Source organism: Phaseolus vulgaris, chromosome 5 (genome assembly GCF_051622355.1).
Source record: "Phaseolus vulgaris cultivar YP4 chromosome 5, ASM5162235v1, whole genome shotgun sequence".
Taxonomy (NCBI): Eukaryota; Viridiplantae; Streptophyta; class Magnoliopsida; order Fabales; family Fabaceae; genus Phaseolus; species Phaseolus vulgaris.
The window spans coordinates 12214021-12229769 of NC_143502.1; the positions used below are offsets into that span (position 1 = coordinate 12214021).

A 15749-nucleotide genomic window follows, 5' to 3' on the forward strand; every position below is an offset into this window, starting at 1 on the left:
CAATCGGTTGTTTCGTAGAAACAAACGGTTGTTTATACCAGTTTACAAATATAAAAACTGAATTTAAAGAGTTAAGGGATAGAGAAAATGCACACAGAGATTTATACTGGTTCACTCTAAACCCAGAGCTACATCCAGTCTTCTCAGAAACCACTGAGGAACACCACTAAGTAATCAAACCTATATCACTTACAACACAACCAAGAAAGTGACCTTGATCCCCTCAAGACACACACTTCTCTTGGCCAACACACCAACACTAAGAATGCTGATCTTGATCCCCTCAAGAACACACAACACTTCTCAGCAAACACACAAAGATTCTTGTTCAACAGATACAAGGATTACACTTGTTACAGAAGCAATTCTGAAATCAATACAAGCAGAAATTTTATCTCACACTCTTTGATCAATCTCAATCTCTAAGCAATCTCAACTCTTTGAAAATCTCAAAATCTTGTGTTAGTTCTTAAAACTCAAATCTATTTTTCTGAATATATTCAAAGATGTTGTTTTTTATCAAATCTTAACAAACTATTCATTGCATTTAAAGATTGGTCAAAGCATTAAAAACTGGAGCGTAAACAGTTGGAAAAACATTTAATGCTCAGTCAAAGCACAAAACAGTTTTTTGTTATGGTACCATAACAAACAATCGGTTGTTTCCACGAATCAATCGGTTGTTTTGGTTTTGACAGCAAGTCAACCATAAAAATAGTTTTCAATCTTTTCTTAAACACCTAAGTATAAAACAATCGGTTGTTTCGACAAAACAATCAGTTGTTTTTCAGTTAGTTTCAAAAACACTTTTCTTTTAAAAAGATTGAGAATGCCTATGCTTTGGATTCAATCAAGAGTGGATTACATAAACAATCTACCCCAGATCCTATCTAAGACAGCACAACAACAACAAGCACAACCTAGCCTTCAAGATCCTTCAAAGGGTTTGGATTCTTCAAAGCTTGAACACCACTTGGTTCAACACACATCACCACCTTCTTCGACCAGTTTTCTGAGTTGCTCAGGGAACAATTCATTGTGAACCAGGCCCAACCACTAGTCTCATTTGATCTTTTCAACGTGAAACAGAGGCAAGGTGATTCTCTGAAAAATTATTTGAACAGGTTTGAGGCGTTCACAATGAAGCTCCAGACCCATGACGAGCCCTATATGGTCAACGCCTTTGGGTAGGGAATCACTGATCAGGAATACGGAAGTAACATTTGTTGAGATACGACGTCGATTTTTCACTCACATCAGCGCAGAGGAAGCATTATCTATGAAGCACAACAACACACATCTAGGGCATACCAAGCCCAAAGAATGTAGCCAAGCCCAACCTCTGAGGGTCAACGAAGCCACAACTGAGAAGAGGGCAGGCGCAAGGCGAACACCATACTCAGATAGGAAGAACACGCCCAAGGCAAAAACACGTGAAGACCTGGCATTTCGGTCAAAGTTCTGAATGCCTTATAAGGAGTTGTTGAGTATGCCAGGGGTGATGGAAAAATTGAAATTCCCCCAAAAGTTTGACAGAAACTTAGGGCCACGAAAAGATACCTGGTGCGAATTCCACAAAGGATTTGGGCACGACATGGAGCGATGTATAACTCTGGACTATCAGTTGGCAGGTTTGGTGAAAGACGGTTTCTTGAAGGAATATCTGGAGGGAAACCAAGAAGGGACAAAAGAAGAGATTGTTTCCGGGGACTAAGGGCATGAGGTACTAGTCCATGGCGAGTTGAACACCATCTCGGGAGGGGGATGCACTACCTCTAAGCGTAAGAAATACACGAGAAAGTCAATAGCAATAGAAGCGAGGAGACCTGGCCAATCGGCAGAGCCCGACCTCTGCTTTACGAGATATGATTTGGAAGACGTGGTCCCACATGACGACAATCCGGTGGTGATATCCATCGTCATTGTGGGAAGAAGAGAAGACCGAGTTCTCATCGACCAAGAGAGCTCAGCTGATGTGATGTTCTGGATAACATTCAATAATTTTCGATTGTCACCTAACCAGTTAAGGCCATATGATGAATATTTGTTTGGCTTTGCGGGAGATCAGGTGGAAGTGCATGGACATGTTGAGCTGAGGACAACTTTTTCAGATTGCACCTCAGCTCGTACGATCAACATCAAGTATATAATAGTTAATGCTGTCTCGACATACAAATTGCTTTTGGGAAGGCCTTCTCTGAATAGGCTAGGTGCGGTGGCCTCAACGGAGCACATGAAGATGAAGTTGCCCTCCCTTGATGGAGTGGTGATCATCATCAAGTTTGATCAGAAAGCGACAAGGAAGTGCTGTGAGAATAGCCTGAAGAGAAGGAAGGGAGTGTGCTCCATCACTGTTCAGGTGCAAGAGTCGGAGGAGATCATGCAAATTGAAGTCACCAACGTGAGGCGACCTGGACCTGCTGGAAAGGTCCAGGAGAAAGAAATAGGAGGAAAGAATTTCAAGCTTGATTCAACTCTTCATGCATAGCTTCAACCCACTTCTCATCCTTGAGAGCTTCATCAATTGACTTTGGTTCAATTTTTGATACAAAAGTTGTGTTCCTGTAGAAGTTTGAGATGAATCTTCGTGTGGAGACACCTTCCTTTATCTGCCCTATGATGTTTTCCACTGATAGATCTCTAGGAATCCTCCATTCTTTGGGCAACTCACTCTGTTGCAGAATTTCAATCGGTTGTTTCTGCGAATCAACCGATTGTTTTTCTACACAGATTTCCAGGTTCTCCAAACTGATGCTTTGTTCATCCTCTTCAGCTCTGGTCTTCGGGATTTGGATGTTTTTGTGATCTACCTCTTCAAAGACAACGTGAACTGATTCTTCTACAGTCATCAACTTCTTACTGTAGATTCTATATGCATGACTTGTGAGAGAATACCCTATGAAGATGCCAAAATCCGCTTTCTCGTCAAACCTCCCTAAGTTTTCCTTTCCATTGTTGAGAATGAAACAACTGCAGCCAAAAACTCTGAGACGGTTGATGTTAGGCTTCCTTCCATTGAAGAGTTCATATGGAGTTTTCTTCAAAATGGGCCTAATAAGCACTCTATTCATCACATAACAAGAAGTGCTCACTGCATCCGCTCAAAAGTACTTAGGAAGAGATGATTCACTAAGCATTGTCCTTGCTAGCTCTTCAAGAGACCTGTTCTTTCTGTCTACCACACCATTTTGTTGTAGAGTTCTTGGAGCAGAGAAGTTGTGCAGAATCCCCATCTTCTCACAGAACTTGCTAAACTTATCATTTTGGAATTCTCCTCCATGGTCACTTCTAATAGAGCCTATGTTGCAGTTCTTTGTATTTTGCAACCTTCTTACTAGCTTCTTGAATGCAGAAAAGGCATCACTCTTTGATTCCAAGAAAAGAGTCCAAGTGAAACTAGAAAAGTCATCAACAATAACAAGAGCATAATAATTTCCACCTAGACTCAGAGTTCTTGAGGGTCCAAAGAGATCCATGTGAAGAAGTTCAAGGGGTTTTAAAGAAGAAACAACATTTTTTATTTTAAAAGAACTTTTCACTTGTTTCCCCTTTTGGCATGCTTCACAAATGTGATCCCTCTCAAACTTGAGCTTTGGTAGCCCAATCACAAGATCCCTTGAAATTAACTTGTTCAAGTGATTCATGTAAATATGAGCAATTCTTCTATGCCAAAGCCAAGATTCATCTTACTTGGATAGAAGACATCCAATTGAACATGGTGAAGAGATATCTAGAAGATACACATTATTGATTCTCTTACCTACCAACATTACCAATTTTGATATGATTCCACTAGCAAAGTAGAGATGATTCTTTAACATTCTATGGAATCAACTTGAGTTGGAGATAGCATAGGCACTTTTAATAGAATTGGATCAATGTTCTATGTTTCAAGAACTCACCAAAACTTGCACCAAACACCAAACTCATATGGAAGATCCATCTATTGCCAATTGAACTGATTAAAAAGTGTATTAAGGCAAATGAACCGAATAGAAAGCTTTAAAAACATAAATGAACCGAACAAATCCAGCTAGAACAGAAAAGAGCCGAACATAAAGTAAAAAGGAAACACAAAACCTCATAGAAAGAAGCTTAAGACATGTTTATCGTTTCGTAAAGCAAGGAAGATGAAGGAGAGAAGAACTTATGGAGATGAAGGACTTGGTTTGGTGATCACGCCACTTGGATGGTGAAGGCTCCAAGATAAGTGAGCTACTGTCGCCACTTGAGAGAACCAAATGCACTCAAGATAAGACAAGGTGTAGGAGAAGACAAAGTTATCACAATTCTCTCTCAAATTGAGTAGAGTTTCTCTATTACCAATTTCAATTCTCAATTTTACAAGAGCCCACACCTTTATTTATAGTGTGAGGGTGCTGGAAAATAGGTGGGAAAATTCAAATAAAACTCATTTGAAATTCCCACCAAAAACAAGTAACATGAGAGGTGTGACCTTTTTCTACTATGACACCTCCTAAAAACTACACCTACACCTATTCTCCTAAGTCACATGGATAATGTGACTTTATTTTACATTTTCACACTTCTTTATTTAATATCCACACCTCCTACAACTACACAAGAGTAATTCAAATGATGCTCTTTTATTTAATGCTTTGCCTTGCCCCTCATGGGATGGACTTGGGCTTTTTGGGCTTTGACCTTCTTGGGCTTGGGCCTCATCTTTATTTTATGTTTTCTTTTAAATTTGAGAAGACTAGAAGGAAGAACTTCAAATGTGAAGGCGAATGTCCTCTTCCTTCATTAATAAAAGCCTCCTTTATTTGATTCTCATCATATTTGGTGTTGGGTAGATAGATTTCACATGTGTTTAGGGTTTAGGGTTTACCTTCTTGGGCTTGGGCCTCATCTTTATTTTATGTCTTCTTTTAAATTTGAGAAGACTAGAAGGAAGAACTTCAAATGTGAAGGCGAATGTCCTCTTCCTTCATTAATAAAAGCCTCCTTTATTTGATTCTCATCATATTTGGTGTTTGACTTGAACATCACTTGATATCCCTTGTCACATAGATTGCTAATGCTCAGCAGATTGTGCTTTAGACCTTCTACATAGAGCACATCATGGATGACCAAGATGTCTTTGTCTCCTATGGATCCTCTCCCAGGAATCCTTCCTTTGTTGTTGTCCCCATAGGTGACATGCCCTTCTTGCTTAAAGGAGATGCTCAGGAACTTTGATTTGTCCCCTGTCATATGTTTGGAACATCCACTGTCCAAGTACCATTGTTGCTTGCTCTCCTCCAAGATTTCCTACAAAGAAGATTTTCAAGTACAAAGATTTGGTCCGCTTATGAATGTGGGTCCATTTTGTTTATATTCATCAATTGAATCTTTATTGCACTTAGGGATCCACTTCATAAAGCCCTTAGGAACAACATATTTTCTGATTTTACAGAACCTCACAGAATGACCTCTTTTCATGCAATAGAAGCATGTAACAATCGGTTGTTTCGATGGTCCAATCGGTTGTTTTTTTGGCATTTTCGAAAATGATTTTGAAAATCTATCTTGTTTGTTTTGTGGGTTAAAGCCCAATCCAGCTTTTCCAAAAACACAGTTTTGAGATGCCAAGACATTCTCAAAGTTGGATTGACTTTTAGAAAGCTTATCCACAGTTTTAACAAGATAGTGGACCTTATTTTCAAGATTTTCGCAATTTTCACAAACAAGAGTATTACACTTGCAAGAGGAGTTTTTGTAAATGATTTCAAGGTTTTCAAAATCTGTTTTTGAATTTTCTAATTCCTCTTCCAGTGATTTACTCTGTTTTCAAGCCAGTTATTCTTTTCCTTTAACTGATTGTTCAAGAGGGCCAATCAGTTGGCTTCTTCATGTGTTTCTTGAAAGGCTTGAAGTAATTGACCATAATTTTCAGAGTTTGAGGAGTTAGATGAACTTACACTACTTGAGTCATCCTCCTTTTTTGCCATGAAGCAGAGGTTGAGACTTTTCTTGTTTTGCCTTCTTTTCCTTCTTGCTTGACTCTTTGACCTTGCCTCCTTTGGTTCATTGTTTCCATGAGCATCCTTGAGTGTGTCCCACATCTCTTTAGCAGTTTTGCATTTTGATATCTTGAAAAACTCATTAGTATCTAGTGCAGAAGCTATTATGTTTTGACCAGTATAATCAAGCTTGGCCATTTTACATTCATCATTGGTCCATTGAGACCAAGGTTTTGCAATGAAAGAACCATTCTTTTTAAACTTTAGAATGTAAGGACCATTCTGAATTGAGTCCCAAATTCCTTGATCAATAGATTCCACAAAGATTTTCATTATGGCTTCCCAGTACTTGTAATTCAATCCACAGAATAAAGGAGGTTTGTAGATTGAAGCACCTTCCTCAAAAGATTGTTTTCCAGCAATAGAAAAAAGATTTTTGGATCAACTTGAATAACTTTCAAGAACCAAGCTCTGATACCAATTGTTAGAAAGTATGACTTTAAACTAGTGAATGGTTTAAAGAGGGATTTCGAAAACTTTTAAGCCTTGAATGAAATTACTTCGAGAATATCTTGATTAAGAAATCAGCTTTTCAAAATACAAAGCTAAAAGCACAGCACCAACAAAACAATCGGTTGTTTCGCAGAAACAATCGGTTGTTTATACCAGTCTACAAATATAAAAACTGAATTTAAAGAGTTAAGGGATAGAGAAAATGCACACAGAGATTTATACTGCTTCACTCTAAACCCAGAGCTACATCCAATCTTCTCAGAAACCACTCAGGAACACCACTAAGTAATCAAACTTATATCACTTACAACACAACCAAGAAAGTGACCTTGATCCCCTCAAGACACACACTTCTCTTGGCCAACACACAAACACTAAGAATGCTGATCTTGATCCCCTCAAGAACACACAACACTTCTTAGCAAACACATAAAGATTCTAGTGCAACAGATACACGGATTACACTTGTTACAGAAGCAATTCTGAAATCAATACAAGCAGAAATTTTATCTCACACTCTTTGATCAATCTCAATCTCTAAGCAATCTCAACTCTTTGAAAATCTCAAAATCTTGTGTTAGTTCTTAAAACTCAAATCTGTTTTTCTGAATATATTCAAAGATGTTGTTTGCTATCAAATCTTAACAAATTATTCATTGCATTTAAATATTGGTCAAAGCATTAAAAACTGGAGCGTAAACAGTTGGGAAAACATTTAATGCTCAGTCAAAGCACAAAATAGTTTTCTGTTATGGTACCAAAACAAACAATCGGTTGTTTCCACGAATCAATTGATTGTTTTGGTTTTGACGGCAAGTCAACCATAAAAACAGTTTTCAATCTTTTCTAAAAACACCTAAGTATAAAACAATTGGTTGTTTCGACCAAACAATCGGTTGTTTTTCACTTAGTTTGAAAAACACTTTTCTTTTAAAAAGATTGAGAATGCCTGTGCTTTTGATTCAATCAAGAGTGGATTACATAAACAATCTATCCCATATCCTATTTAAGACAGCACAGCAACAACAAGCACAACCTAGCCTTCAAAAGCACGTGAAGACCTGGCATTTCGGCCAAAGTTCTGAATGACTTATAAGGAGTTGTTGAGTATGCCAGGGGTGATGGAAAAATTGAAATTCCCCCAAAAGTTTGACAGAAACTTAGGGCCACGAAAAGATACCTGGTGCGAATTCCACAAAGGATTTGGGCACGACATGGAGCGATGTATAACTCTGGACTATCAGTTGGCAGGTTTGGTGAAAGACGGTTTCTTGAAGGAATATCTGGAGGGAAACCAAGAAGGGACAAAAGAAGAGATTGTTTCCGGGGACTAAGGGCATGAGGTACTAGTCCATGGCGAGTTGAACACCATCTCGGGAGGGGGATGCACTACCTCTAAGCGTAAGAAATACACGAGAAAGTCAATAGCAATAGAAGCGAGGAGACCTGGCCAATCGGCAGAGCCCGACCTCTACTTTACGAGATATGATTTGGAAGACGTGGTCCCACATGACGACAATCCGGTGATGATATCCATCGTCATTGTGGGAAGAAGAGAAGACCGAGTTCTCATCGACCAAGAGAGCTCAGCTGATGTGATGTTCTGGATAACATTCAATAATTTTCGATTGTCACCTAACCAGTTAAGGCCATATGATGAATATTTGTTTGGCTTTGCGGGAGATCAGGTGGAAGTGCATGGACATGTTGAGCTGAGGACAACTTTTTCAGATTGCACCTCAGCTCGTACGATCAACATCAAGTATATAGTAGTTAACGCTGTCTCGACATACAAATTGCTTTTGGGAAGGCCTTCTCTGAATAGGCTAGGTGCGGTGGCCTCAACGGAGCACATGAAGATGAAGTTGCCCTCCCTTGATGGAGGGGTGATCATCATCAAGTTTGATCAGAAAGGGACAAGGAAGTTCTTTGAGAATAGCCTGAAGAGAATGAGGGGAGTGTGCTCTATTACTGTTCAGGCACAAGAGCCAGAGGAGATCATGCAAACTGAAGTCACCAACGAGAGGCGACCTGGACCTACTGGTAAGGTCCAGGAGAAAGAAATAGGAGGAAAGAAGTTCAAGCTCGGAACATCGATATGTCAGGAATTGTAAGATAAGATAGCTAAGGTGTTGAGCAAGAGTGATCAAGAGCTTTGAAGAATTCAAATTGTGCTTTGAAGAATCCAAATCCTATGTGCTTGATGCAAGGCTGTGTTGCTGCTGTGTTTTGGGAGGGATCTGGGTAGTTTTACACTCCTTTGTTGAATCTAAAGCTAACGTGTTTTAAATCCTTTTTGAAATAATGTGTTTTTCTAACTAAGTGAAAAACAACCTGTTGTTTTGTCGAATCAACCGGTTGTTTTACTCTCAGGAGTTTTTGAAAAGGTTGAAAACTATTTAAGTTTGGTTGACTTAACTGCCAAACCAAACAATCGGTTGTTTCGTGGTTTCAACCGATTGTTTGTTTGAAAATCCTAACAAAATTTTGTTTTGGTGGTTGAATTAAATGATTTCCAATTGAATACGCTCCTTCATTAAATGCTTTGACCAATCTTTGGAAATTATAAATAGTTTTTTTATGTTTTCAAACAAGTGAGAGAAACAAATTTGAGTTTTTCAGTTGTGAAAGAGTTTATTCAAGATTTGAACATTCACATCAAAGTTTTAGGTTTTCTAAGAGAGTGGAATAGGATTGCATTTGTATTGATTTCAGATTGCTCTGTAAACAAGTGTAATATCTTCTCAACCTTCTGTATTTCTAGTGTTGTGTTGCCAAGGAGTGTTGTGTGCTCTTGAGGTTGTCAAGATCAATACTCTTGGTGTGTGATTTGCCAAAGTGAGTGTGTTTCTTGAAGGGTTAAAGGTCACTGCTTTGGTGGATTGTGTTTTGTAATCTGGTTTGATTACTTAGTGGATTACCCAGTGGTTTTCTGGGGACTGGATGTAGCTCATGGTTTAAGAGTGAACCAGTATAAACTGTTGGTGTATCTTTCTCTTACCCTTAAACTCATTTAAATTCAGTTTTTAGTTTTACTGGTATAAACAACCGATTGTTTCGCAAAAACAACTGATTATTTTTATACTGCTTTGCTGTTTTATTACTGTTGTTCTTGGCTAACCTGATTTTTGTTTTGGATTCATACAAAGAAGTTTGTTAAAACTAAAAAGATTTCAAAAACCTCTCTTAAACAATTCACTCGCCTCTCGTTTAAGGTCATATCTTGCTAATTCATGATGTCTTTCAAACTCTTTCAAATGGATGTGAAGAGTGCTTTTCTCAATGGTTTTATCAATGAAGAAGTGTATGTTGGCAACCACCGGGTTTTGAGGATCATCAACATCCCAATCACGTTTTTAAGTTGAAAAAGGCTTGGTATGGGCTTAAACTGTTAGAATGGTTGGCTTTAAACTAGAGGGGGGTGAATTGTTTAAAGAGGGTTTTCGCAAACTTTTGAGACAAGAATGAAATTCTCTGAAGAAAACAATTGATAAAGAATTCAGTTTGCCAAAACAGCAATAAAAAACAGCAGTACCAGAAAAGCAATCGGTTGTTTCACAAAAACAATCGGTTGTTTATACCAGCAAACAACAAACAAAATTGAATTTAAAGAGATTAAGGATAGAGAGATTGCACACAGATGTTTATACTGGTTCACTCCAAACCCAGAGCTACATCCAGTCTTATCAGAAAACCACTGAAGAAATCCACTAAGCAACCACACCTTGATCACTTACACCACAACCAAGAGAGTGACCTTAATCACCTCAAGACACACACTCTTCTTGGCCAACACACCAACACTAAGATTGTTGATCTTGATCCCCTCAAGAACACACAGCCAATCTCAGCAAACACAAATGAAACTAGTTCAGCAGAGTACAAGGATTACACTTGTTACAAAAGATAATCTGAAATCAATACAAGCAGAATCCTATTCCACACACTTTGATCAAATCACAAACTCTAAGCAATCTCAGCTCTTTGAAAAACTCAAAAACTCTATTCAAAATCTTGTTACACAAATCTGTTTTTCTGAATTTATTCAAAGATGTTGTTTGTTATCAAATCTTAACAAACTCTTTAATTGCATTTAATGATTGGTCAAAGCATTTAAAGACTGGAGTGTAAGCAGTTAAATCATTTAAAGCTCAGTCAAAGATAAAACAGTTTTTCTGTTATGGTACCAAAACAAATAATCAGTTGTTTCCTCGAATCAATCGGTTGTTTTGGTTTTAACAGCTCAACCATTTGAAAAACAGTTTTCAATCTTTTCTATAAACAATCGGTTGTTTCCACAAAACAATCGGTTGTTTTTAACTTAATTTGAAAAGCATTTTTTTTTCAAACAGATTGAGAATGCCTATGCTTTAGATTCAATCAAGTGTGGATTACAACACTCAAACTACCCCAGATCCTAACTAAAACAGCACAGCAACAACAAGCTCACTCAAGGCTTCAACATCCTTCAAAGGGTTTGGATTCTTCAAAGCTTGAACACCACTTGGTTCAACATAAACAAGCTCCAAGGCAGTGGTATGAGAGGCTTAATAACTTCCTTTTATCCCATGGCTATGAAAGAGGAATGATTGACAAAAAAAATTTCATCAAGAAAGCAAATTCTGAAATTATTTTGGTCCAAATCTATGTTGATGACATCATTTTTTGTGCTACCAAAGATAGTTTGTGTGAGGAGTTTGTTGTTGCAATGCAAGATGAGTTTGAAATGTCCATGATGGGAAAACTTTTCTTCTTTCTTGGGCTACATGTTAAACAATCAAAGGATGGTATTTTCTTATGTCAATCAAAGTATTGCAAAGAAATCCTCAAGAAATTTGAGATGGAGAGTTGCAAGGAAGCTAGCACACCTATGCCTTCAAGCTGTTATATGGATGCAGATGCTGTTGGAAAAAGGGGTAGATTAAACAAAATATAGAGGCTTAATTGGTTCTTTACTCTATCTCACAACAAGTAGACCGGATATCATGTTTGTCGTATGTCTTTGTGCAAGATATCAAGCAAAGCCAAAGGAATCTCACTTCAAGGCTGCCAAAAGGATTCTCAAATATCTCAAAGGAACTACTAATGTTGGTCTATGGTATCCTTCTTACTCACCTATACATTTAATTGGATATTTAGATTCTGACTTTGCAGAGTGTAAGCTGGACCAAAAAAGCACAAGTGGCACTTGTCATCTTCTTGGATCAAGTCTCATTTCTTGCCATAGTAAGAAACAAGCTTGTGTAGCTCTTTCCACTACAGAAGCTGAATACATTGCTGCTGGGAGCTGTTGTTCACAAATTCTTTGGCTTAAACAGCTGCTTGCAGATTTTAGATTGAAGATTAGTAAGGTTCCTTTGCTTTGTGACAACACAAGTGCTATAAATCTCACCAAAAATCAGATTTAGCACTCAAGAACAAAGCACATTGAGATTCTTCATCACTTCATAAGAGATCATGTGAACAATGGAGATTGTGAGATGAAGTTCATTGAAACAAAACTACAGCTTGCTGATATATTCACAAAACCTTTGGCAAAAGACAGGTTTTTCTTTTTAAGAAATGAGTTAGGCATTCTTGACTCTCAAAATCTCTCTTAAACTGCTTTCTATGCATAAAGTCTATTTGTGAAGACAAATAGGGGGAGAATTGGTTTCTCTGTTGCTCTACAAACTGTTTTAAACTATTAAAGCTCTTTCATTTCTGTTTTTATGCTTCTGCTGATAGAAACAACCGATTGAATCGAGGAAACAACCGGTTGTTTATCTGATATATATTGGTTTTTGGCTGGTTTTTCTGCTATAAGGTCTATGCAGAAAACCAATTAATGTGCTATTCTAACCTGCTGTTAAAGATGCTCTAGTTTGCATAAGTTTTGCTTTGCAGGTGCTGTTTCAGATTCAAACAAAGACCAACACAAGCAACCAGGGATTTGTCTTCATCAAATAGGGGGAGATTGTTGATCAAGAGTGATCAAGTGCTTTGAAGAATTCAAGTTGTGCTTTGAAGAATCCAAATCCTATGTGATGTTTTGGAAAAAGACCTCTTAAATGGTGACAACCATTAGGAGGTATGAACAAATCTTCCCTAACATTTTTTAACCAAGATGGTGGTGAAATAGGAACCTTGGGTAATGAAAAAGATAAGGAAGGAAAACACCTTGGAGGTGAAAGGATAAGACCCATGTCAACTTGGCCTTCTTTGTCTTTTTCTTGTTTACTTGTGGTAGGTGGGTGAGTTAGGTCTTGTTTTACCTTGTTGATCTTTAAGATTTGCTTTTGTGGACAATGAAGAGCTATGTGCCCAAAACCTAAACATTTAAAACATTTGATATTTGAAGTTTTGGTAGGTGACTTAGGAGTAGAAAGATTTGTAGTAGAAACTTTGTTTGGAAACATGGTTTGTTTGGAAAAATTGGAAGGAGAAACCACAGGGAGGTTTCTTGCGATATATAATGTCCATTACAATTTTATGCCACCATTCTTTGGCATAGCCCAAAAAGGATAAAGAAACTAATCTAAGTTTTTGGTCATCTTGGACCTTATACACATGAAAATAATGGTCAACCTTAGTCTCCCATTCTAAATACACATTAGGATCACTATCACCATTAAAACTAGGGACTTTTTTACAAGCAATGTTGAACACTTGGTGATATCTTTGGTCACGGTTATAGCTCTCTTCATGAGAATGATGGTGATGCCTCCTTCTTCTATGTTCTTCTTCACCAAGGACTGAAGCTTTGGAAGGAGAATGCTGTTTGTAAGATGCACCACTTGAATAGCCAGCCATTTTGCAAATAAAAAACAGCAAACACACAAAAACAGCAAACAAGTTAAGAAACAAAATTAGCAAAAACAGTGAGCTTGGCAATGAAACTGCCGAAGTGAAATGAGGCTGAGAAAAGAGATCACTCTCAAAGAAATAATGTTCTTGCACCAATCTGATCTTGAGGCCTTGGAATCCTCAAATGAAACATGTCAAAGCAAGCACACCAATCTCAAAAGCAACCACCACAAAACCAATGAAACAATAAAGACAAACAAGAAAAGGTATAAGCAAGGAAAGGTAATTGCAAAAGGAATACTATATGTAAGACAAACTCAAAGAGTAAGAATGAAAGACAATCAAGAAAATAAAGAACTCAATGAGAAAAGTAGGCACACAAAAGAATACTTAAGGAAAAGCACTAGAGTAGATGAAGAAAACAAAAAATTAGCTACTGGAATTTTTTTTTTTAAAATGCAAACTGTGCTTGATATTCACTGATTTAACTGGAATGATGTAGAGCGAACTGGATTATGAAATTTAAACCACAGAAACTTCAAGATGTTAACTCAATAATGGCACTGGAATCAATTAAAAACAGTAAGCCAATTGAGAGAAATAAATTTTTCAAAATCGCTGCCAGATTACCGTATTTTTTTTCGGCAGAATTGTACACTTTTTTTATTTTATTTATCATTTTTTGTGTACTTCGTATTTTTGAATGATTCTTTTTTCTATTATTTTCTAACACTTTGAATATCTCAAATCCATAATTTCAGAATTTTCCAGTAAGTAAATCAATTGCAATAAGGAAAAAACAGTAAGCACTTTTTTCAGAAACAGAGGAATCCTAATAGGACTAAAAAACAGGATTATGAACTAGCAAAGACATAATAGAAAATGATGTATTGGAACTTGTATAGGTCTAGAATACAAGTATGAACTCAATTCTAAAAAGAAAATGCACAAAGGATCAATATCAATTCAGAAAATTATAGACACTAAAGCAAGAAACAATCAAAACAAGAAAAGTACTACTAGAAGTAATGACAATTATGGAATAACATGACTAAGACAAAACTTGACATGATTACAAAATTAAAAGACACATCACAAATTTTAACAACAAGTGAAAGGAAGCTTAAGGTAAACTCTAGGAAGGATAATGCCATTCCAAAAGAGCAACCATACTCATAAGAATTATGAGTGCCATAAACCTTTTCACAAGCACTTGGTGTAAAAGAAAAACAGCAAGAATACTCAAGTAAAATTCTAAAACAGAAACTTAAATTGCAAGAAATTAAAAGAGCTCTTGAAATTAAAGTGCACACAACTCAACAATTAAACAAGAAGAACCTAAGACTCATGATACCACATGATGTGATTCCAATAGCCACATAGAGAAAGGTTCTTGACCTTCTAAGGAATCAACTTGAGTTGGACAATAGTTAGGCACTTTTTCTTAGAATTGGATCATTGTTCTAAGTCAAGAACTCTCCAAAAACTAGCACCAATTCCAAACTCATATGGAAGTTCCAATTATAGTCAAATTGAACCGAACAAAATGGAACAAAAGATAAGCAAACTGAAATAGAAGTGCTGGAAATTAAAATGCACCGAACCAAAACAGAAAAGAATAAGAACAGCTGCTGGAAAATGAAAGATAACCAAACCAAAACTCAAGAACACAAGCTAAACATGAACAATTGAAAGAGTAGGAAGGAAGGAGAAGAGAAAAGCTTATGGAGATGGAAGAGAAGGTGAGTGATCACGCCACTAGAAGGATGGTTGCTCCTAGATGAGTGTGCTGCCGCCACTTGAGGACACCATGGATCCTTCAAGATAAGACTAGAGAAGAAGGCTCAAAAGCTCTCCAATGCCCACTCAAAAATTGAGTATAGTTTCTTTCTCTAATTTCAATTCTCAATTGTACAAGCTAAGCACCTTTATTTATAGCCTAGAGGTGCTGAAAAATAGGTGGGAAATTTCAAATAAAACTCATTTGAAATTCCCACAAAAAACAAGTCACATGGGAGGTGTGACCTTTTTCTACTATGACACCTCCTAAAAACTACACCTACGCCACTCTCCTAAGTCACATGGACAATGTGACTTTATTTTACATTTTCACACACCTTTATTTAATAACCACACCTCCTAAAACTATACAAGAGTATTTCAAAGCTTGGCCTTGCCCCTCATGGGATGGACTTGGGCTCTTTGGGCTTTGGCCTTCTTGGGCTTGGGTTTGGGCTTTGGGATTGGGCCTCATCTTTATTTTATGTCTTCTTTTAATTTTGAGAAGACTAGAATGAAGAACTTCAAATGTGAGGGTGGATGTCCTCTTCCTCCATTAATAAAAGCCTCCTTTATTTGATTCTCATCAACTCCTTTGTTGAATCTAAAGCTAACGTGTTTTAAATCCTTTTTGAAATAAAGTGTTTTTCTAACTAAGTGAAAAACAACCTGTTGTTTTATCGAATAAACCGGCTGTTTTACTAT

The 15749-nt window shown here is 37.2% G+C and overlaps 1 protein-coding gene across 1 annotated transcript; it reads left to right on the forward strand.

Annotated features, from left to right (window-relative positions):
• The first annotated feature begins 11464 nt into the window (after positions 1-11464).
• LOC150027485 (secreted RxLR effector protein 161-like) lies at positions 11465-11887 on the forward strand. The gene has a single exon (XM_090302865.1). It carries the CDS (start codon positions 11465-11467, stop codon positions 11885-11887), a length of 423 nt encoding a protein of 140 aa, XP_090158991.1.
• The last annotated feature ends 3862 nt before the right edge of the window (positions 11888-15749 follow it).

Excerpts from the sequence above, each read along its gene's own strand:
- LOC150027485 (XM_090302865.1), top strand. The coding sequence starts at position 11,465 with ATGTTTGTCGTATGTCTTTGTGCAAGATATCAAGCAAAGCCAAAGGAA.